Source organism: Patella vulgata, chromosome 3 (assembly GCF_932274485.2).
Source record: "Patella vulgata chromosome 3, xgPatVulg1.2, whole genome shotgun sequence".
NCBI lineage: Eukaryota > Metazoa > Mollusca > Gastropoda > Patellidae > Patella > Patella vulgata.
The window spans coordinates 6,859,988-6,882,457 of NC_065881.2; the positions used below are offsets into that span (position 1 = coordinate 6,859,988).

The 22,470-nt window shown below is 35.1% G+C and overlaps 1 protein-coding gene across 7 annotated transcripts in view; it reads left to right on the forward strand.

Annotated features, from left to right (window-relative positions):
• The window catches only part of LOC126815928 (nucleolysin TIAR), a 153,252-nt gene that overhangs the window by 74,419 nt on the left and 56,363 nt on the right, over positions 1 to 22,470 (forward strand). For all 7 annotated transcript variants that reach the window (XM_050542038.1, XM_056099888.1, XM_050542037.1 and 4 more), the window contains 2 exons: positions 10,609 to 10,666; positions 17,149 to 17,236. In XM_050542038.1, coding sequence (XP_050397995.1) covers positions 10,609 to 10,666; positions 17,149 to 17,236 — 146 coding nt within the window. The remainder of the gene's footprint in view (positions 1 to 10,608; positions 10,667 to 17,148; positions 17,237 to 22,470) is intronic.

Below are 22,470 nucleotides of genomic sequence, written 5' to 3' on the forward strand. Positions count from 1 at the left end.
CGCTTGTGTATATTTTTGTTTTTGTTTTTTATATATATATATATCTATTTTATATAGAAATATTGAATGTATTTTAAGTTCCTTGTATTAATATTTTTTTTATTTATTTTTTTTTTATATAAATGAATTATTCATATTTAATTGTGTAAATGCTTTGTTTATTTTTTCTTTCATGTGTGATGAATAAGATAACGAAATTATATATAGATACTTATACAAAAAGATACATTTGAATAAAATTATTTTAATTGTTTAAAAAGTGAATGATACTTAAACTGATTCAAATGTTAACTAACAAAGCATTCTGCAATAGATACATACATATACATCTCAAGTATAAGTAAAGGGGGTTACGGTGGCTAAGTGGGTAAGACGCTGGCTCGCAAGCCTGGAGGTCGGGTGTTCGATCCCTGCATTGGCCGAGAAAGTTCAGCCAGATTTTCCCGGCTTGATACCCCCTTGTCAGTGATGCAGGACGTAGGGCCTGACAAGGACAGCTGTCTAGTCGTTCGGATGCTACGGAAAATCGAGGTCCAGTGTACACATTGGCGTGCTCGTAAAAGTTCTCTTGACAGTTGGAATTCGGTATAAGAGTAGCACACTGTATGGCGTAGGCCCGTCTTCATTAGCCCAGTTCGGAGTAGGACGTTAAAACCCCATTTTATTTCATTTCAAGTATATGTAAGACTGATTTTGTTTCCTCCCCTGAGATAAAACATATATTTTACAAATGACTTCTATATGATTGCGTGTAAGATGATACATGCTCTGAGAGCAGGTGATAATGTAATATAAATCCCTGTGTATACTAGGATGGTTATAAATATTTAATGCACGACTGAAGCAAAATGTCAAATTCTGTGTTAAATTTAGATTAAGAAGAATTATTTATGGCAGTAGATTATTACTGTTTATTTCTTGGTCTATTCACTCATTGTACTAAAGTCATTAATGAAAAAGATAATTTAGCTACTTGAAGTAAAGAAACATGTCCGAGGCTATAGAATAAGCTTTAGAAACCTAAATGTCTAAACCCATCATTCTAGATCAGATAGTTTGATGTAAAAGATGCGTTATTTTCCCCCCCCAGTCATTAAATTTCATCATCTGATGTGAACAAGTACACAAATCTTTTATATCAATTCTGAAAAACCGTTAAAAGTTTCTGTGTGAAACAATGTTTGAAAATATGCCTGCTGATAACAGGATTAGAGTTAACCAGGCTATTTAGAAAGTGACTGTACATTTCTTTATTGAGAGTGATGTGTGATTGATTGATTCTTCATCATTGATTATTTCTATAGCATAGGTTATTGATCCAACTAAGCGATATCAGACTGGCTTGAGCTGGGGGCTCGCTACAAATTTGACATAGTTAATCTTCAAGAACGTGGATAACTACTGCAACAATATTTGGTTTCATCTATTCATAGCCCAAAAATCAGTTGCGTTTGTCAATTTAGCTTCTTTAACTTTGCCCTCCCCATTTATGTCATAGAAAATTGGAACTTTTGTGGGGGAAATCAGGCCAATTTATCTGATTATTGTACCAGGAGAAATTGATTAGGAATCTATGTAAAAAGAACGACTAGTAATTCTCGTCTGAACATCCATATTTTATAACACCAATGTTAATTCCATTATGTCTCCATCCCAAGTAATTTAGAATCATCAATTCTGTTTATAGACTTAGTTGAGATTGGGGATTAGTACTGCTTTGATTGTTCATGTTGATAGACCACACACAAAAAAAAACATCGATTTATTTCTATAAAACATATTAAAAGTTTAATATTTCAGTAGATGCTTTTATAGATTTTATAAGATGAATTAACATTTACAATACATTGAACAATAGATCAAACTTTTACATTGTTGGGCTTTGTCAACACATTCTTGTCCATCGAGACATAATGAAGCAAATCTCTTATCCTTTAGTTTTGAATTAAAAAGTAATTCTATGGAATTTTCTAGACGAGGGAATATGATTACCTTGTACCGCGGGAGTAATGGTACTTGCATAAATAATAAATGAGATGGACTGAAATGGTAGGGATATGTTTGTCAATAGCAAGACAAACATCGGCAGACATCTTGTAGATGTTATCTTTGATAGTTGCTAGTATACTGTGTATAGTTTAAACAACAAAATCATTATAACGTAAGTTTACACTAAATAAAAGCAACAGCTCGTTATTCGTATTGCATGATAACTTCAAGTGCATTTCAAATATCAAACGTGGAAGGAACTTTGAAGACTGTTTTTTTATGAGGAAAAATATTGATTAAGTATTGATTCGATCAAATGATTACTTGAAGCGGAAAGACATGTATTTGATATTCAAGTTATGTAGACAATCTATATTTAACCTTTTGTCCTTGAAAGTCTCGCGGAGACGGTTCTGATTTTGATATTTGTGTTAATCATGATGGTTAAATATTGTGTGATCCCCGATTGGTATATCGTCGGGTCAGAGACTTGTTTAAGTAACAATGAAATCTAAACAATTGATTTTATTTACTCCGAACTTGTCTTTACTAGTCAATTAGACGCGGAGTCGGTAGTTGCCGTCATGATGTCACTGATTATCTTCGTACAACGGAGCACAGATGCTAAAGCTGGCTATATCAATACAATTGCTTGAGGCCATAGAAATAAGATCGGGCCTACGAAAATCTGGTTTAAAAAAGAAAGGAACGTGTTAATTGGATCGGATGGTCAGTTGACAACTGAGACTCGAAGTTTCAGATATCTTGGGTTTTTTTCCAGCAATGCAGGATAAATGTAATTAAAATGTCGAACAGTGATTTTCTGATTATTGAACACCTTCAGAACATAGCCATGTTTGTTGATTTCCAATCGGGATGGCTTTATGCAGAACCCGGAAGAAACTAGCAGCTTTTCTATATACAGACAATCATGGTGACATTCACTTGACTTGACTTTTTACCTTCGGAAACAAGGCTGTCACAAACTAACTCTAATAGACACCATTAGGTAGTCAATTCTCGGGATTAGCTGCTTCTGTTGATGAGAGATTGCTGGCATTCAGGAGCCTAAACTGTTGGAGATTTATATTGGTCATCAAAGTTCCTTTAACTCACTTTAAATCTTTTACTTGCTCTATTAAAACCAGTCTACAAAAGAACCGGTTATTTATATCTTTTCAAAATGCCATTTTATTTTCATTGGTGCCTCGATTGACTAGTTTAATCATCTTCAGATAATTGTTCAAGTCTATTGTAAAACGGGAATGATGTGCTGGGTAATCCTTAGGTCAAGTGAAATTAGGTCCGCCTTGACTTAGATTATCATCCAATGTAAAAGTTGTCGGTAGTGGTGGAGGGGAGACTGGGAGTGTCTGAAGGATTACTCTAAAGATCTTTCTTTATCGCTACACTTATACATTCCACAATTTTATCGCTGCCGGACTGAGTGAGATTTTATTTTTGGCCCGGATTGTCTTGCACAGCATCAAAACGGTGAAATAAAAAAAAAATAACCCAAATTCCTTATATGAATGACTTGACTTTCATCGGGATTATTTTGTATGTTGTAATGATCTTTTCCTGCATGTGTTCTGTCACTGTTAATTGTTGGTTTTTATGTCAATACTGAGCTGTTTTTAAACATTTGTCTCTGTGTTTTATTAAGAATTTCATCAATAATGTAATGCACCTGATGGGGTTAAGAATTTGCCCCATTTCTCATGGAAGTCACTCAAGTCAAGGCATGAAGGAAAATGAACCATCAAGTTTTAATTGTTTACTCACAGCAGTGCATTATGTTATGAATGTAGGTCTTGTTTTGAATGTAAATATAGCCATTTTATATTCAATAGAACAGCAAGAGAACATCCGGATCACAAACCTTTCATATTGATAATCATCGTATATATATAGTTGTTTATAAAAGGGTGGACGTTAAACCCCATTTCTCTCTTTCTCTCTCTATGAAATGTTTTTCTTATATGTTAAGATACTGGGGATTATAGATGGTGGAGATTGATTATTTTCATATTTGAAAATCATAATATATAGTTGTTTATAAAAGGGTGGACGTTAAACCCCATTTCTCTCTTTCTCTTTCTATAAAACGTTTTTTTATATGTAAAAATGGGGATTATAAATGGTGGAGATGGATTATTTTCATATTTGAAGTTTGTTGAACAGGTAAAACATAACAAGGGAACCAGGAGCGTGTGCCTTTCATCTTGTGTCGGTTTAACAGTACACTTAAGATAACAATAAGTTGAAAGAGCAAGTAAAGCATCGAGTGTCAATATTTATGGAGTGTGTGAATATTAAAGACACAGAGTCCGCTATAAGATAATTAAATGTAAACATATGTGACTGTATAATTGCAATCAATATTAAAGATGGTCTGTTTCTTACTATAAATAACGCTGTAATGTTTCCAGTTTTGGACTCGTTTTATACGGAACTCATCAGACAAGGTGAATTATATTTTAACTTCCCCCCATAAAAATGTCCCATGATGCCTCGTAGACGGGAACACTTTGGGTGTGTAATAAATCGTAGTAATTAAAGATCAACAGTAATAACCATTACTAGGACTTCAATCAGTAATGGGTAATAATCTCTATTTGTGTGACTTATGATGGGAGCTGTGGAGACTCAATTAGTAAGTATCATAAGGGTTGTCATTGAGTCAACTGGCGTGGTTTCGATTCTCCGTTTGTACGTGACAAGGAGTAAGGTTGCCTGTCCAAACTCATGGGTTTCCTCCGGTTTCCTCCCACTGTTAAAGACTCGTTATGTGCAAGTGAATTATTGAAATAAAATTGAACCATATGTTAGTCTCGAAATGACCTAGTATGTGTCAGGTGGATGTTAAACCCCATCTCTCTCTCTCTCTCTCTCAATGAGTAAGACACTGGCCCATCAACCATGAGGCCTCAGACTCTCTCTGGGTGTTGTCTGAGAAAGTTCCTCCAGATTTCAAGGCCGAGTTTCCCCTTGTTATGTATAAGGAAGGGTCTTACAAGGAGATGTCTAGTCGTTCTAATAGTATTGCGTATGCCCACCTCCATTAGTACAGTAATTTCATTTCGTAGAATGATAAAATAAATTCTTTGTTGTTGATCTTATTCTTTATACTCAAGAAATTCTGTATATCGCAATGAATATTACATTTTATTCTATCAAATAAGATATAGACTGAATCATATAACAAATTTTTATGCCAAAAACCGAAAAATATAAGAGCTTTTGGCACTTAAAATATTTTCTGTCATCTTTGTGAAAAATTTATTGAAGAGTTTCATTGTAAAATATTTATATTGTATTGTTTCGATTTAGCGACATTCTGAGATAACACAATGTATATCATTACAATATTACTACACATAGCTTCCCCCTAATTCCATTAAGAAAACAATAATTGTATTTACTGGTTCCTAAAGTTGGACATGTGCTGGTCTGGTGGGACAATATTAATTAGATTTTCAGCAATTGCTAAAAAAGGCACGTTGCCACTGAATCTAGTAATTATGTCAGTTCAGTAGGCTGTATGCTGCTGATTATGATGATAATACGATCCTCTAGAGACGAGAGGGCAATTAATCCCTGCAGGTAATGGCTACCAAATACAGATGGGACCAGCCCTTGGACTGAACCAGGCTTGCCTTAATATGATTAGAGTCGAGTCAGAATGGGTAGATATCTTATATTGTAGAAGTATCTTTACATATCTCAGTCAAAACATTTCCCTTGATAGATATGATCGTGACGTACAATATCGATTCACAGTTAAGTTTGTTTCAAACTCATGAACGTGAACGTGTAGTGAGACAACAATTATTAGTTACCTTAGTAATAAGACAACTGATATAAACCAATCAGTTTTTACCATATAACTTGGAAAGTAAGGATATTAGGGTGGGCATCGATGTTGGGATGTCACTACTCCATGGAACGTACAAAATAAATTTCTTTAATAGCACATGTAAATAGAGATATATGGATGATCTTGTCACCACATAGAACTCAAATATATAAAAAATATAGAGCAGCACATGAAAAGAGATATATAGATGTCCCTTTCTCATCAAGGGGAGTTGGATGGCCGAATGGTTAGCACATGCGCGTTGTATCATAAGGTCTGTCATTGAGTCAATTGGCCTGGTTTCGAATCCCTGGTTGTACGTGACAAGGAGTAGGGTCGTCTGTCCAACCTCCGAGTTCTCCGGTTTCCTCCCACTGCTAAAGACCCCTACGCGCCAGCGAATTATTGAATAAAATTCAATCATATGTTAGTCCCGAAATGACTTAGTTTGTGTCGAGTGGACATTAAACCCCATCTCTCCCTCTCTCTCCCTCTCTCCACATAGAACTCAAAAATATAAAAATATGGAAGTGACTACAGCTATTGGCCCTTTCATCGGTTTGGAAAATTATGATGTCTCTCTTCTCCACATAAACTCAAAAATATTAAAATATGGAAGTTCCATGGAAGTAACTAGTGACTACAGCTATTGGCCCTTTCATCGGTTTGGAAAATTATGATGTTTATAGTTCATCAAGCCAAGAAGAAAACTCGTTTAAGTAATAAAACTCATTTAAGTAATAAAACTCGTTTAAGTAATAAAACTCGTTTAAGTAATAAAACCCAAGGAAAAGAACTTAATCTGATTAAATGAAATTAAAACAAGCCATAAAAAGTTCCCTCTTGTTGTCTTCAACCTAGTGTTACACCAAGATATCATTTTATACAATCCATATTTAATTCTGGTAATACCAAGATAATAATTTTAACAGTGAAAATTGCCACAATAATCTCTTGTAATGACTTTTTCTTTGTGGGAAGGCTGTGTCTCGTACTTCAGTTTGAAGTCTATGCACATTAATGGTGGTTACGAAGGAAGGCCATGAACTGTGTGTAAATTTCACCGAGGTAATATTTATTCTTTTTACCACATTAGTTGGATGATATTGATTATATTTTCTTTTACTCTCTGACCAAACAAACCATGGAATAGCCAACTAGCAGGCTTGCGTAATAGAGGCCAGTTTGGGTGACTGCATCTAATTGACTGGCATAGACCAGGATAATTTGATTTCAACCAGCCAGCAAAGAAACTGTTTAATTTACAGCAAATTCCTAATTGTTAAAGGCCACCTTCATTACGTTTGCCGTCAATTAAATTGTTTCTTCTATCTGTTGTTTGCTGATTGTTCTTGCCCATCAGAGTTGCAGGTTTACCAACTGCCTGCAGTGTGCTGGTTGTTGAATTAGGGCAATGTTTTGGAATTAGTTTCCGAGGTTAGGATGAACGAACATTTCTCCACAGAGCTGTAAACGTGAGCTATAAGCTGTTCGAAGCATTAGAACATTTTCTCATCTTATTGCTGGCACGAACTCAACCACTGACCATATTCCTTGATTTCTCTACAACCAATATTGTCAAGAAAGGACAGTCTATCTTATTAGCCAAAGTTTATTAGCAGAATGTTTGTGCAACAAATTACCTATCTTTCATTTGGACATGAAGTGACCGGTCCAAGTAGTATTCGGTTTCATTCTCATTTCATTTCATCGGTGTAGTCAGTTTGAGACCAATAGATTGGGGGTGTTGGATGGCCGAATGGTTAGCGCGTACGTAATGTATCATAAGGTCTGTCATTGACTCAGCTTGCATGGTTTCGATTCCCCGGTTGTACGTGACAAGGAGTAGAGTCGCCTTTCCAACCTCATGGGTTTCTCTGGGTTCTTTGGTTTCCTCCCACTGCAAGTGAATTATTGAAATAAAATTGAACCATACGTTAGTCCAGAAATGACCAAATTTGTGTCGTGGATGTTAAACCCCATTTCCCTCTCTTCTTATGGTTATTTTTATTCTCAGTTGTCAAGGAGATTTTTTTTTTACCAGGACAGCACAGAATTTTGGTTATTCGTCCTTTGAATTCCAGCTGTTTAAAATTCCTTTACTTGCAAACCAACATGTACATGGTTGGACTCTTTATTTCATGACCGCCAAATGACTAGGAACATTGCTTATGCGCTCTGCAGGCATTTTCCTTGATTTCATTGATCTCTATTTATCACTTCAAAAACCTATAAACTTGTTATTTTACTTGCTATCACAAGATGGAAATATTGAACATTAGTCTCTGTATCATATGAAATAAAATGAAATGAAATGGAGTTTAACGTCCTACTGTTCTGCTCCTAACCTGGGCTAATGAAGACGGGCATACGCCATACAGTGTGCTGTGAGGGAAATTTTGCCCGGGCAGCGGCACTACGGCCTACTCTTATATCGAATTCCAACTGCCAAGGGATCTTTTACGTGCACGCCAATGTGTACACGGGGCCTCGGTTTTTCGTCCCATCCGAACGACTAGACAGCCTTTTCTTGTCAGCCCCTCCGTCCTGCATCACTGACAAGGGAGAACCACGCCGGAAAATCTGGTTGAACTGTCTCGGCCAATGCAAGGATCGAACACCCGACCTCCAGGCTAGCGAGCTAGCGTCTTACCTACTTAGCCACGTGATCCCCCTCTGTATCATATGACATTGGTTATGATGTTAAAGATGTTCAATATTTGCCCAGTTCATCATATCCCTTTATCAATACCATCGTAATCGAGATGCAACAAGTCTATCAGTTTCACAAAAATTAATAGCCTGAAAATGTTGAATTGTTCATATGTGAAGTTATGATCAAATTGCCATCAAGTTTGTCACAATATGAAGCTTCCGTCCTGCCTTGATCAATACATATAACGCTTTATTTTTATGACATATTGCTTTTTGTGGTTGCACCAAGGTTTATACTTGCCAGAAAGATAATATTTGATCTTCTGTGATCAATAGGGTGTTTTCTAAAGAGCCTCCTGCTATCATCTCACTCTAACATAAATACATTTCCATGTTTCCTTTGATGTTAGATTTTGTTTTATTTGAGGCAGGGTAGTTGATCAATGGATTCTATTTGTTTTCTATGCAAAAAATTATAAATGTAATATACCATGGTGCATGAATTTTGATGGGTTCCGGAAGAAGGAGAACACGGGGGTCTTAGTTTGTTTTTGGATTCACCAGAAAAGAATTGTTATTAGCCACGTATTTCTGTATAGGCCATCTTTACATACCACTCATATCCTATCAATAGTTTTCTGCAGACATTAAGTAGCCAATAATTTTGACATGAAAATTTATTAAGTGTGCCGTGGTCAATAACTTGTAATCATTTCTAGATAATCTCCAACAAGAGCTTCGAGGAGATCAACGCCATAAAATCCTCAATGGTTTTTTTTTTATTTTCCAAATAAAATATTGTGATATCTCTTCATTAGAAAAAAATATTTATCTTTCTAAGTAATCTTCATGCATTTTAAAGTTATTGAAATTGGTGCTGTTAAAAAAAATTTTTTTTTTTTTTTAAATTATGTTCTTTTAAGTTTCTTGAAGAAAAACATTTTCAACAAAAGCTTCCAAAAAATCATAAAATCCTTGTATTTTTTTCTATTTCCAAATTTTTCATAAGAAAAACATTTTTACCTTCTAAGTAATCTTCATGCATTTTAAAGTTACTGAAATTGATGCTGATTATTATTTAAATTATGTTCTTTTCAGTTTCTTGAAGGAAAACATTTTCAGTTTATAAAAACATAAAGCAGTATTATAAATAATATGGGGGCCACAATGATAAGGGCACTAGACTCTTGATTAAATTATCTTAGTTCCCTCTGTCTAGTTCCAAAGTAGTTGCAGGGCTGACAAGGAAGGGTTTCATCGTTTGGACTGTCTTCATTAGCCCAGTCGGAGCAGAACAGTAGGACGTTAAACCCCATTTCATTTTATCGTTTGGATGGTATGAAACATTGGCCTCCAACTCAAAAGCATGTACACATTGCTGTGCATGTAAAACAACTCCACCATACCATTAATATAGAATTCACATATATTCTGAATGTTTTCAAAGGTCACTGCACATAGCCACAAGTACACAAAGTTGTCCAATGTTAAAGTATAGCCACAAGTACACAAAGTTGTCCAATGTTAAATCATTATCTTTGTTTTGTGTCTAATAAAACTTGGTGGTTGGATGGCCGAATGGTTAGCACGTGCACACTGTATCATAAGGCCTGTCATTGAGTCAACTGTCATGGTTTCGAATCCCTGGTTGTACGTGACAAGGAGCAGGGTCTCCTGTCCAACCTCGTGGGTTTTATCTGGATCCTCCCGGTTTCCTCCCAAAGCTCAAGACCCCTACGCACAAGTGACTTATTAAAATACAATACAACTATACGATAGTCCCGAAATGGCCTAGTTTGTGTCCAGTGGAGTTAAATCTCATCTCTATCTCTCTCTCTCTGGTGCACAAAAGTAGGAATTTTAACACCATTTCATTTTATTTACACCAATGATGTTGTTATAGTGGAAGATGGCATGATACAGTTGTATAATGTAGTAATAGTGGAAGATGGCTAGCGATTTATTAAAATAAAATTAAACCATATAGTCCCATTTAAACCCCATTTCTCTCTCTCTAATAAAACTTGTAATGATAATACTTTGCTTGATTAGACATCTTATCAACGCTATTAAAATGTAATGAAATGGTTCTTTGTATTTTTCAGGAAATGAAAGTCAATTGGGCCACATCGCCTAGTAACCTTCCCAAACAGGACACAAGTAGTAAGTCAACCTTTTATATATCACCTTAAAAAAAACATAGTTCGCTCTAATCTGTGTATTTTAATGTTCAAATTCAGCTCGATTCTCTAAAGAGGTCAATGACTTCAGTTGCCATTGGAAACACCATTGTTTTTATGTGCTCTTTATCGTCTGTAAGTTTGTCTACAAGATAAAAGTGTATAATTGTAACATTAGTCAACATGTATTTTCATTGGTTTTAAAAATTACTCAAACGTAAGGTTTAATCATTTTTTTTTGTACTTTTAAAACAAAACATACAAAAAGAAAAACGTCTCCTATACCTGACAACAATAAAAAACCCAAATAATTTAAATATTTAATTTGCTCATCAGACGGTTTGCTAACAAGCAAACAATTGTTCATGATAGCATTCAAACTCAACTAGACTCTGGGGAAAATTGAACCCAGCTGAATATATCTAAGTGGAATTCCATCCTGGTTATACCTGACATTTCATTTCATGTCATTCCATGTCCATGAGAAGTGTACTAATATATTATTAATGAATTACCAGAATTTGATAGGGTTTGATGGCGCATATAACGTCCCCCCCCCCCCCTGAAAAATGTCAACGAGCATTGTACTAGCATATTGTTAATGAACTACCAGAATTCGATGGGGGTTCATCCAATTAGTTCAGTGGCACAAGATGAACCACCATGAAAACACAGTCTTGAATTTAATTGGAGGGAGAAAGATGAGTTGTCTGGCAAAGTAATCATTATAATGTGTTCCCATCATTGGCAATCTGATTAGAACACAGATCCTATTTCGTTTCTTTATTTTTATAGTTCAAAATTTCGTTTTAACTTGTCTTTACTACACTAGGATCTAGAAGAGTTGTTATGTTACCAGTGTTTTAGTTGAAATGAGGGATAAGCCAATGAAACGGTCTGTTATGGCGACTTCTTGGTGTGCCATGCAAGGAACTGTGGGTAAACCAGTAGAAACGTTAACACTGAATAATCAATGTCTGACTTCATAGGGTCAAAAGCCGCTCGTACAACCCCTGACACAACCTTTGAGTACAACTTGTCGGATCTTCATGTACATGTATTGTAGGCCATCGAACGTATAAAATAAACGAAATATGGATGTGTATTTTAATCAGATTACATCATTGGTATCTAAGTAACTGGGCCCTGTTTCTCGAAATCTTAACGAACGGTTAGCGCGCGCTGTATCATAAAGCCTGTCATTGAGTCAACAGGCGTGGTTTCGAATCCCCGGTTGTACGTGGCAAGGAGTAGGGTCGCCTGTCCAACCTCGTGGGTTTTCTCTGGGTCCTCCGGTTTCCTCCCACTGCTAAAGACCCCTACGCGCAAGCGAATTATTGAAATAAAATTAAACCATATGTTAGTCCCGAAATGACCTAGTTTGTGTCGAGTGGATGTTAAACCCCATTTCTCTCTCTCTCTCTCTCGAAATCTTAACTAAAGATAAAATTCAAATTTTAGTAGATAATTCAATTTTGATTGGCTAAGCACTAAAAACAATCTAATATTATCCAATCAAATTACTAAAATTTTGATTTTATCTTAGTTAAAATTTCGTGAAACAGGCCCTTGGTTATTATTTAAGTTGGCTGTTCAAGCAGATAAGGTTAAAGGTTTAAAGCCCCATTTACATTAGCCTGCATTGGCCGAGAAAGTTCATTGTGATTTTCTGACGTGGTTCCCCCCTTGCCAGTGATGCAGGGCGGTGGGTCTGACAAGAACAGCTGTCTAGTTGTTCAGATGAAAACCGAGGTCCCGTGTATACATTGGCAGTTGGAGTTCGATATAGTGTGGCTGCCCGGGCAAACTTTCCCTCGTAGCACACTCTATAGCGTATGCTGGTCTTCATTAGCCCAGGTTAGGAGCAGAACAGTAGGACGTTAAACCCCATTTCATTTCATTTCTATGGCGTATGCCCGTCTTCATTAGCCCAGTAGGATGTTAAAGCCCCATTTCATTTCATTCTAAAGAGTTGAAGATAAATAAGTTTGACATTGATATGGCGTTTTGAATAGAGTTATATAACAGCATTAATATTATTATTAACTGTTGATATTGGAGCTGTTTTTTTTTTTTAACTATTGTATTGAACAGTATTTATAGCGTCATTGGATAACATTTCCAATACTCTTTTAGCTATGATTGATATTTTTCCTATCACTTGATGCGGTAATCAGGTTCGTTATTAATTTCCAGCAGTCAATGTAACTGTAATATCCGTTAAACAGCTTGACTGACGTGTGTTCCTCTTCGCTCTACATTTTACCATAATAGTGGATTGGCAATTGATAGACTTAGACATGCATGATTTCACTCTTTTGTGTCGTGTAATTCCTTTGTCGGGGCTATGGAAGCTTTCACCAATTGACTGCATTACTCAATTGCGAAAAGAAAACGGTAGATGTACGCGAGTTAAAAGATTGGAGAATGTCATCGCGTTCTGAAAGGCCAAGTTTTGTAGTAGATTTTGTGTGTTGATGTTAGTGACAACTTGTTGGAAAGGCATTGATATAATCTCCTAACATCTGAATAATATATTAAGCTCTTTAAAACATTTAATGGCAGGTTTTAACTCCACAGTTTTATAAGATTATGAATGGTCTACTGCTTGATCAATTATGATTAAATTTAACCTTTGATTTTTTTTGGTTTAACATCTTCCAGTAATGTTCAGACAAAGATGGTTATAACTCTTAAAATTAATATAATTTTCTTCCGTCTAGTGAGGGTGTCTATAAGTGAAAGTCCGTTAAATACAAGCTAGTACAGTAACTACAGTTATAGCTATGTTCCTGAACAAAGAGCATTAAGTCAAGATGTTCAAAGGAATCTTTTTGAAGAATGTTTCTTGCTTGATTGAAATATCTCCTCGGAGAATTCTCTTTGTTTCATTTCTGATATGAGAAATAAAACCTATCTGTCATTCTTGTCAATTTTGATTGTAATCAATGGTGTTGTATTTTTGATTTCAATAAGGAATTATTGATCATGTAATATTGTTTAAGCATCGAGAGGGAATGTATATATTGGCTGTTGTGTTGTTGATAATCAAACACCTGAGATGAAATGACCCCCTGGGAATTATAAAATTGATGCATCAGAATTTTATACAATTTTTTTCTGTCCCTAGTTGCGGTTTGTTGACCAGAATTTAACGAAGTTATCTGTGCAATAATTTTAAAGAATATCTTGAAAATCGTGTTTTATGAAATTTTTTATGATATTCTTTCATTCTCTATTATCAAAGTCGTTATTTATCGGTAATATTATAAAAGCAATGTAGGCATTAACTGAATACAATGCTGTGAGTTGAAGCGAAAATATCAGACGAATTAAATTCAATGCACAAATGAAGCATTGAACCAGTTAACCTCTATCACATCTATCGGTAGATGAGATTTTGATGGATCCCCCAAAAACATTAAAATTACAGTTATTTAAATTGCATAGATTATTGTTTTGAGATCTAAATCGGAGGGTTGGATGGCTGAATGGTTAGCACATGTGCGCTGTATCATAAGGTCTGTCATTGAGTTAATTGGCATGGTTTGAATTCCCCGGTTGTACATGGCAAGGAGTAGGGTTGCCTGTCCAACCTCATGGGTTTGTCTGGGTCCTACGGTTTCCTCCCACTGCTAAAGACTACTACGTGCAAGCGAATTATTGAAATAAAAATGGAACCATGTGTTAGTCCCAAAATGATCTAGTTTGTATCGAGTGGACATTGAACCCCATTTCTTTCTCGAAGATCTAAATCATTCATTAAGCAATAGTTTTCTCCGGGTCCTCCGGTTTCCTCCCACTGCTAAAGACCCCTATGTGCAAGCGAATTATTGAAATAAAATTGAACCATATGTTAGTCCCAAAATGACCAACTTTGTGTCTGTGGATCTCTCTCTCTCTCTTATTAGCCTGTGGGAGCAGAACAATCAGACATTAAACCCCATTTCATTTCATAGAAATAGAGAGTTTCTGCTATTGCCATAAGGTATCTGAGGTATAAGGTAATGAGTTTAATGTATAAAATTATTAATGTGTGAACCATCTATAGTCGGTGTTGCGCGATATATCTACTTCCTCATTGTGTATGTCAATATATGACAGATGGGTATGACCAATTTGAGTAGGATAATTAATAAATATTGATAGAAACATGTTACCTTTAACCCTTTGGTCTCCAACACTTACAACTTGCTAATTAAATAGATAAAATTTTATTACATATTAGACCTTCATCTTAATTAATAATCAGGCACCAGGAAATGATAAAAGATTTGTCATCCATATGTAGATGTTCAGATAATAAATGGGACGAAAACTGAGTGGTACATAACACTGTAACCCAGGTATCATTTAATCTTGTGTATCTAGCACTAATTTCTTTCACTTTCGTTTAATATCAAATCTTTGTTTAAAAATTCGTAAAATCTGTTTAAAATCACCATGTATCGTTTAATTTGTACTTGTGTCCGGTTTAAAGCTGACCATTCAGTTTTGATAATGAGTGTCCAATTTACAAGTGTTTAATTTCTCAATCTCTGTTAAAAAATAAACAACCCAATTGATTATTGATGTATAATGATTAATTTTTGAACAGTGGTCAGGGAATTATATACTTGTAAATTGGACACTCATTATCAAAATTAATCAGTCAGCTTTAAACTGGACACAAGTACAAATTAGATGATTTCTGGTGATTTTAAACGATTTTAAAACAAAGATTTGATATTAAATGAATGTGAAAGAAATTAGTGCTAGATACACAAGATTAAATGATACCTGTGTTACAGTGTAAGATCCCCTGACAATTGAAATTTGATATAAGAATAGGCCACAGTGCCGCTGCCTGGGCACACTTTCCCCTCATAGCACACTGTATGCCCGTCTTCATTAGCCCAGTCGGAGCAGAACAGTGGGACGTTAAACCCCATTTTATTTCATTTCATTTCAAATCAATAATTGTTGGCTAAAAGATTTTAAGAAAAATCTAAGAGGTTGTTAAACTGTGTAACAGAAAAACGTTTCTTTCATGTATGGTAATGTTTTACTGTTATTAAATCCAATCATAGAAATTAGTTGATGTTTGATAAAACGTGGACCATGATGTAGTTCTGTATGCCCCCAGGTTTATTATAGAGTGGGATTGAAATGATTAAGTTTAGCAAACTTTAAAACACAAGTGGCTGTATTTTTCAAACTGGTTTCATTACATGTTTCTCCCATCCATTTCCGTATTTTTATGTCATTGATTGACCTCCATACCATTGATTATTTTGAAACAAAGTTATAAATATGAAATCATTTTGTCTACCAGAAATCATTTAGTCAGTACCATCTGATTCAAATAGATCTGATTAAAATTGCTAATATCAGTAACAATTTGTTTACTTCTAGTATATAAACACATTGATGCCATTGCTCTTCTGATGTAAAATTACTAAGTGGGTAAGATGCTGGCTCGCTAGCCTGGAGGTCGGGTGTTCGATCGATGCATTACCTAAGAAGTCTAGTCGTTCGGATGGGACGAAAAAAACAGGTCCCCTGTACACATTGGCATGCACGTAAAAGATTCCTAGACAGTTGGAACTGATATAAGAGTAGGCTGTAGTGCCGCTGTCCAGGCAAAATTTCCCTCATAGCACACAAAATTTCCCTCATAGCACTCTGTATGGCATATGCCCGTCTTCATTAGCTCAGTTCGGAAATTTCCCTCATAGCACACTGTATGGCATATGCCCATCTTCATTAGCCCAGTTCGGAACAGAATAGTAGGATGTTAAACCCCATTTCATTTTCACTGATGTAAAATTACATTTTATACATATTACCGGTTTTAGATATTTGTTTTTAAGTTATTGCTTTGAATTTGATAAGTTTTACAAAGAATATATCATTTCCTTATTAATAATTTGGCTTTAGTCACATAGAATAATATTTTTTTTAAGTCCAACATGTAGTTATTAAGGACACTATATAAACATTTAGTATTAAGTTGAAAAGTGCTGACATTATTGCAGGTATTGAGGCTTCACCCTGAAGAAGGACATACAAGTTAAGTCCATCCACATAAACAATCGCAAGGATAGAAGTATGCCTTTTCTTACTTGTTTGTTTTGTTCTCTTTTTGTCTTTTTCAGGCAGTCGACATAAGTCGTATTAAAAATTTGTCCTTGTTTTAAAACATGCAAGAAACGTACAAATATCACCCTCAGAAAAACAGGGTACTTTTCAGTGTTCTGGCTTGAATCTGAGAATTAAATATTAACCTCAAATTCCCAACCGTACTATTTGGAAGTGAACATTTAAACTTGTTCCTTGACAGTTTGTAGGAATTTAAAAAAAGAAAAGAACGAAAATAAAATGGCATACTATAGACCACTTCCATTTGACTAAGCCCTTAGATATAGGATATTTTGTGTAAAATATATGATCGTGTAATATCTCATTTACTTGTCTTTTTTTCAGAGCACTACCATATATTTGTTGGTGATCTTAGCCCCGATATAGAAACACACCAACTGAGGGATGCATTCAAAATTTTTGGAGAAATTTCGTAAGTTTACTTTGCTTTTCTTTAATGTTTTGTAAATTTTAAGACGAGTCTTGGACAATTGGCTTTGTTATGGTTATATATTAAAAGTATTGTGTAATTCGTTTCACGGTACATAATAAAGGAATATTAAGAAAAAAATGGAAATAGTTTGGTTTATGCAATGTCCCTGCTACTTTCAGCAAGCAGCTATATGTAAGGAGAATTAAATGACCAGTGTCTTCATAGGTTATAACATTAACTTAAGAATACCTAGGTAAAGATAATGTTGAAAATACAGCCCTATTTTATACAATATTAATGTTGAAACCAAATTGGCAAATCATTTGTAGGTCGTAGTCACGGTGGTTAAGTGGGTAAGACGCTGGCTTGCTAGCCTGGACATCGCGTGTTCAATCCCTGCATTTGCCAAGAAAGTTCATCAGGATTTTCCGACATGGTTTCCTCTTGTCAATGGTGCAGGACGGAGGACCTGACAAGGACAGCTGTCTAGTTGTTCGGATGTGGTGAAAAAAACAAGGTTCCGTATATACATTCGCATGCATATAAAAGGTCCCTTGGCAGTTGGAATTCGATATAAGAGTAGGCCATAGTACCGCTACCCTGGCAAGATTTTCCCTCATAACACACTGTATGGCATATGCCCGTCTTCATTAAGCCCAGTCAGGAGCAGAACAGTAGGACGTTAAACCCCATTTCGTTTCATTTCATTTCATTTGCAGGTCAAACAAATACTATATGAACAAAAGATGTGCAAACGCATACATGTATATTGTCATGTATTCCACGTCTCATTTATTATTAATAAATCCCAAATTCATCTCACACACAATTTTTTTTCTATGGTTTTGTACAAAAATCCAATTTGCCAATGCCATGCATTTTATGAATTATTTATGCCCCTTGGTTTCACAGAGCAGTGGAAAATGAAATTTAAGGCAAGAGGTTTGACATGGACAGAAAATAAATGAAGGGCTGTGGTTTTTGTGAACCATATTTATTGATTCCATGTAATTAACTATGATGATTAGTAAGCCTACATAAATATATAGGCTAGCTTGAATCATTTGTCCCCCACTGACGCCCAACTTTTTATATGTGAACGTATCCATATGTTGCATTTTCTTAACAAAACCATGAACTAATTATACAAAATATTTGAGTTAATTTAAATACCAGACAATTAATCATATGAATTCCATTGTTGTTTTATAAAAAGGAATGGTATATTTTAGAGACCATATTCACTTAAAATGAAATAAACTAGCCAGCTGTTCTGCCTATTGTAATTAAATTGCTCATTTTTCTTCAAATATTGAATATTTTGTCGATGTACCTGCATAATCTGGAACAAATTGTTGATACGCGTGGCTGAAATTAACATGCAATGCAAGCACATGTACATGCGTAAAGCAATTCGCATTTTCTCTTAAATTCCTAATATTGGTGGATCTTTTGTTTTTAGCTTATGTCATACCTCTTTAAATGGGCAAATTGACCCACTTCACACATACAAATATTTCAAAGTCTGAAGCTGTTTTTCTTTCTAGTTTATCCGATTTTCTTCAAACAAGGACAACTTTGCACTGAAAATTCTACACACGCTTTGAACGACACAATTTTGATAACTTTTTTTTAAAAGTGGCAAGTTTTCCTAGTAAGAAAACCGGTGCTGCATCGCAATTGTATAGGCGTAGGTACATATCACTTACCGTCACACAGCCGAGGCTAGATGTAGAGTAACGGAATCTGCTGAGGTTTGCCGAGTGACATTCTCCATGGATTTTGTGAGATGGGATGAGGCATATTTGTATTTGATATTTCTTGATCTGTTGACTCCGACATTGGGTAGATTTTAAATTTGAAAAAAAATTGGTTTTTATGTCTTTTTCTAAATAAAGTACTTGATGGATTTCATCCAAATTTGACATGTTGTTTTGGGGTGGAATTTGCTCCTGGTAGGAATTGGGCAACAAAAAAACCCCTCTCCCTAGTTTGTGTTGAGAGACCAAACTCTATATGTACTCAGGGTTTGAAAGGTCTCCTTGGATGTTGAATAAACATAACAATTATTTTTATTGAAGCTATAAAATTAAGTTATGTAGACTGACAATAAATTGTTATAGCTATCCCTGTGGAAAATAAATTTACATGCCATGACTTGGAAAACCACATTGTTAAGGAATCAATGATACTGGAACTTGAGTTTTTATGGGAATCTTTTATCAAATGGTAATCTAACCCCACTGTCTTGTATCAAACCTAGTTCAATTATCATTTGATTATGAACTAGGAGATTAGAATACATAGATACAAACCAGACGAGAGTCTAGCTAAAAAGATCAAGTACGATTAGGAATTCAAATTTTTTTTACTGTCATTTTTCAAATTACAATGTCTGATTGTTAATTGGGTTCCAACAAGTGGTGACTTCTTAGTTTGGTTTTTTTTTTTGGACTAATTCTTAATCAGATTCCGAACATAATCAAGAGATGGTGCTTGTACAATTGACACGATACATCCACAACCATCCATCATCATAAAAAATCAAAGCTGCGTGGCTGTCAGGTATTGATAAGGGTTAATTCATAGTGGAAATTCTGTTGGTAGTCAATGATACTGTTAATTGAGCTTCTTAAATCAGGCTTTCCCATCTCCTAAGTCTTGAGGATACAAGATGTTTGATTGTCTTAAGACAGTACATGGTGAGGCTCTAGACAAGGATTTGCTGGTATTTGTGGAAAATTTACAAGATGATTTTGCTCTCATTGTTTCTGATCCTGTCCAGCTTATGAGATGATTGAATTTTAGGATGTACAAGAAGGAAACAATTGATTTTTGAATCGAGATAAAATCTCGTAAAAATAAAACAAAAATGAATTATTATAATGTGATTCATTTCATATCTTCCTGTTTGAGAAGTTTCAATTTCTGTACCATTTTTTTTAAAAATAAAATTCCTTCCATTTGATAATCACGATGCGTTGATTACTCCTGGGGGAGAAGGTTATGATTTTACTACAGAATAATTTGGTTTTTTTGAAAGTTTCAAAGTTTGTAAAATGGACCTTCATTAGATTATAGTTACATAATATATAATAAATCAGCAGTAATCTTGAATTTGTCTTTCGTTTTTTTTAATTTTAAAGCTTGCAAAATTAATTTTCATTAGATTATATTTTCATGTACTTTACTATTATAATCGCAAATCAGCAAGTCTTTGTTTTTTTGGATATACAGATGAGACTAGTTTTTAGCGCAAATTAAAGTCTTACAATTAGTAAATCAATCTTCGATGAGTAATTTTCTGAAATTCACTGAACTATGAACGACATCTAGTTAAAAATGACATTTTACAATTAACGATTCTTTTTATTTTACCTTAAAAATCCATTTAGTCTTAATTGGTTTTCAGTATGCACTCTAGTTTTTAACAATTTAAAAAAAAAAATTAAACAAAAAATGATTTCCAAAAACTAAGTCAATTGTAAATTGAAAAAAAAAAAATGATTTCCAAAAACTAAGTCAATTGTAAAGGGTTCTGTATTGTGAGAAGAATTGTTTTTATTTGATGTGGCATTAGTAATATTAGGGTGATGAAAAATTTCTTTGAGTTTTTTTTATGATGTCCCATGCTGATAAACTGAAATAAATGTTCTTCATTATCTTTGACAACTCTGTATAAAAAAAATTTGATCTTTACTCATTTTGACAACTTGAACAATTTGTTCTTTTTTCTTCAGTCTGTGTAAAAGACATTTTTAGTTTCAGAACGAATTCAAGCAGTAATTGTGTGTTGTGTGTACCCAGATCTTTGAATTTGATATGTTGAATACTGTACAGTCTTGGTTGGATGGCCGAATGGTTAGCATGTGTGTGCTGTATCATATGGCCTGTCATTGAGTCAACTGGCGTGGTTTCGATTCCCCGGTTGTACGTGACAAGTAGTAGGGTCGCCTGTCCAGCCTCATGGGTTATCTCCCGGTCCTCTGGTTTACTTCCACTGCTAAAGAACCCTATACGCAAGCGAATTATTGAAATAAAATTGAACCATATGTTAGTCTCAAAATGACATGGTTTGTGTTGAGTGAACATTAAACCCACCTCTCTCTCTCTCTCTCTCTCTCTCTCTCTCTGTGTTTCGAGTAGACGTTATTGAAATAAAATTGAACCATATGTTAGTCTCTAAATGACATGGTTTGTGTTGAGTGAACATTAAACCCACCTCTCTCTCTCTCTCTCTCTCCCCTCTCTCTCTCTCTCTCTCTCCCCTCTCTCTCTCTCTCTCTCTCTGTGTTTCGAGTAGACGTTATTGAAATATAATTGAACCATATGTTAGTCTCAAAATGACATGGTTTGTGTTGAGTGAACATTAAACCCCAACTCTCCCCCTCTCTCTCTCTCTCTCTCTCTCTCTCACTCTCACAGAAATGAAAGGGGTTTAACATTCTGTTTTTCTACACCAACAAACACAAGGAAGGAAATTTTCCCCTGATAGAAGCATTTTCGATTACTCTTCTTCAAATTCTGTCAAAGTTTCCCTGAATGTACCTGCCAATTAGTACCCAGTTGGACCTCAGTTTTTAGTCAACACTTTTTCTTGCTCGATTCTTCGTCCATGCCACCAACACTAAGATAGAACCTAGAAACTTGTGGTTAGTGAATCACGATCATACTCGATGAGCCACCGCGACTCTTGCCATCTTAAAGAACTGTTTTGGTAGGTACTACATGAAGATAAAAAGTAAAACTTATCCATTAAGGGCCGGGGGGTCTGGATGGCTGATTGGTTAGCATGTGCGCGCTGTATCATAAGGCCGGTCATTGAGTCAACTGGCGTCGTTTCGAATCCTCTTGTGTACGTGACAAGGAGTAAGGTTGCCTGCCCAACCTCGTGGGTTTTCTGCAGATCCTCCGATTTCCTCCCACTGCTAAAGACCCCTATGTGCAAGCAAATTATTGAAATAAAATTAAACCATATGTTAGTCCCGAAAAGACCTAGTTTGTGTCGAGTAGACGTTAAAACCCATTTCTCTTTCTCTCTCTTTCTCTGCATTAAACATGTGAAGCCACTCCGCACAAAATTAGGGTTTACACAAACAGTCAATATATAATTCGGTAAATACACAGAAAGGACAAATAGGTTGACACGAACAATACTAAATCGGATCACGAGTGAAATTTGTTGCCTTTAGTAACATGTTTACACACACAAACACACTCAAGAAAAAAAAACG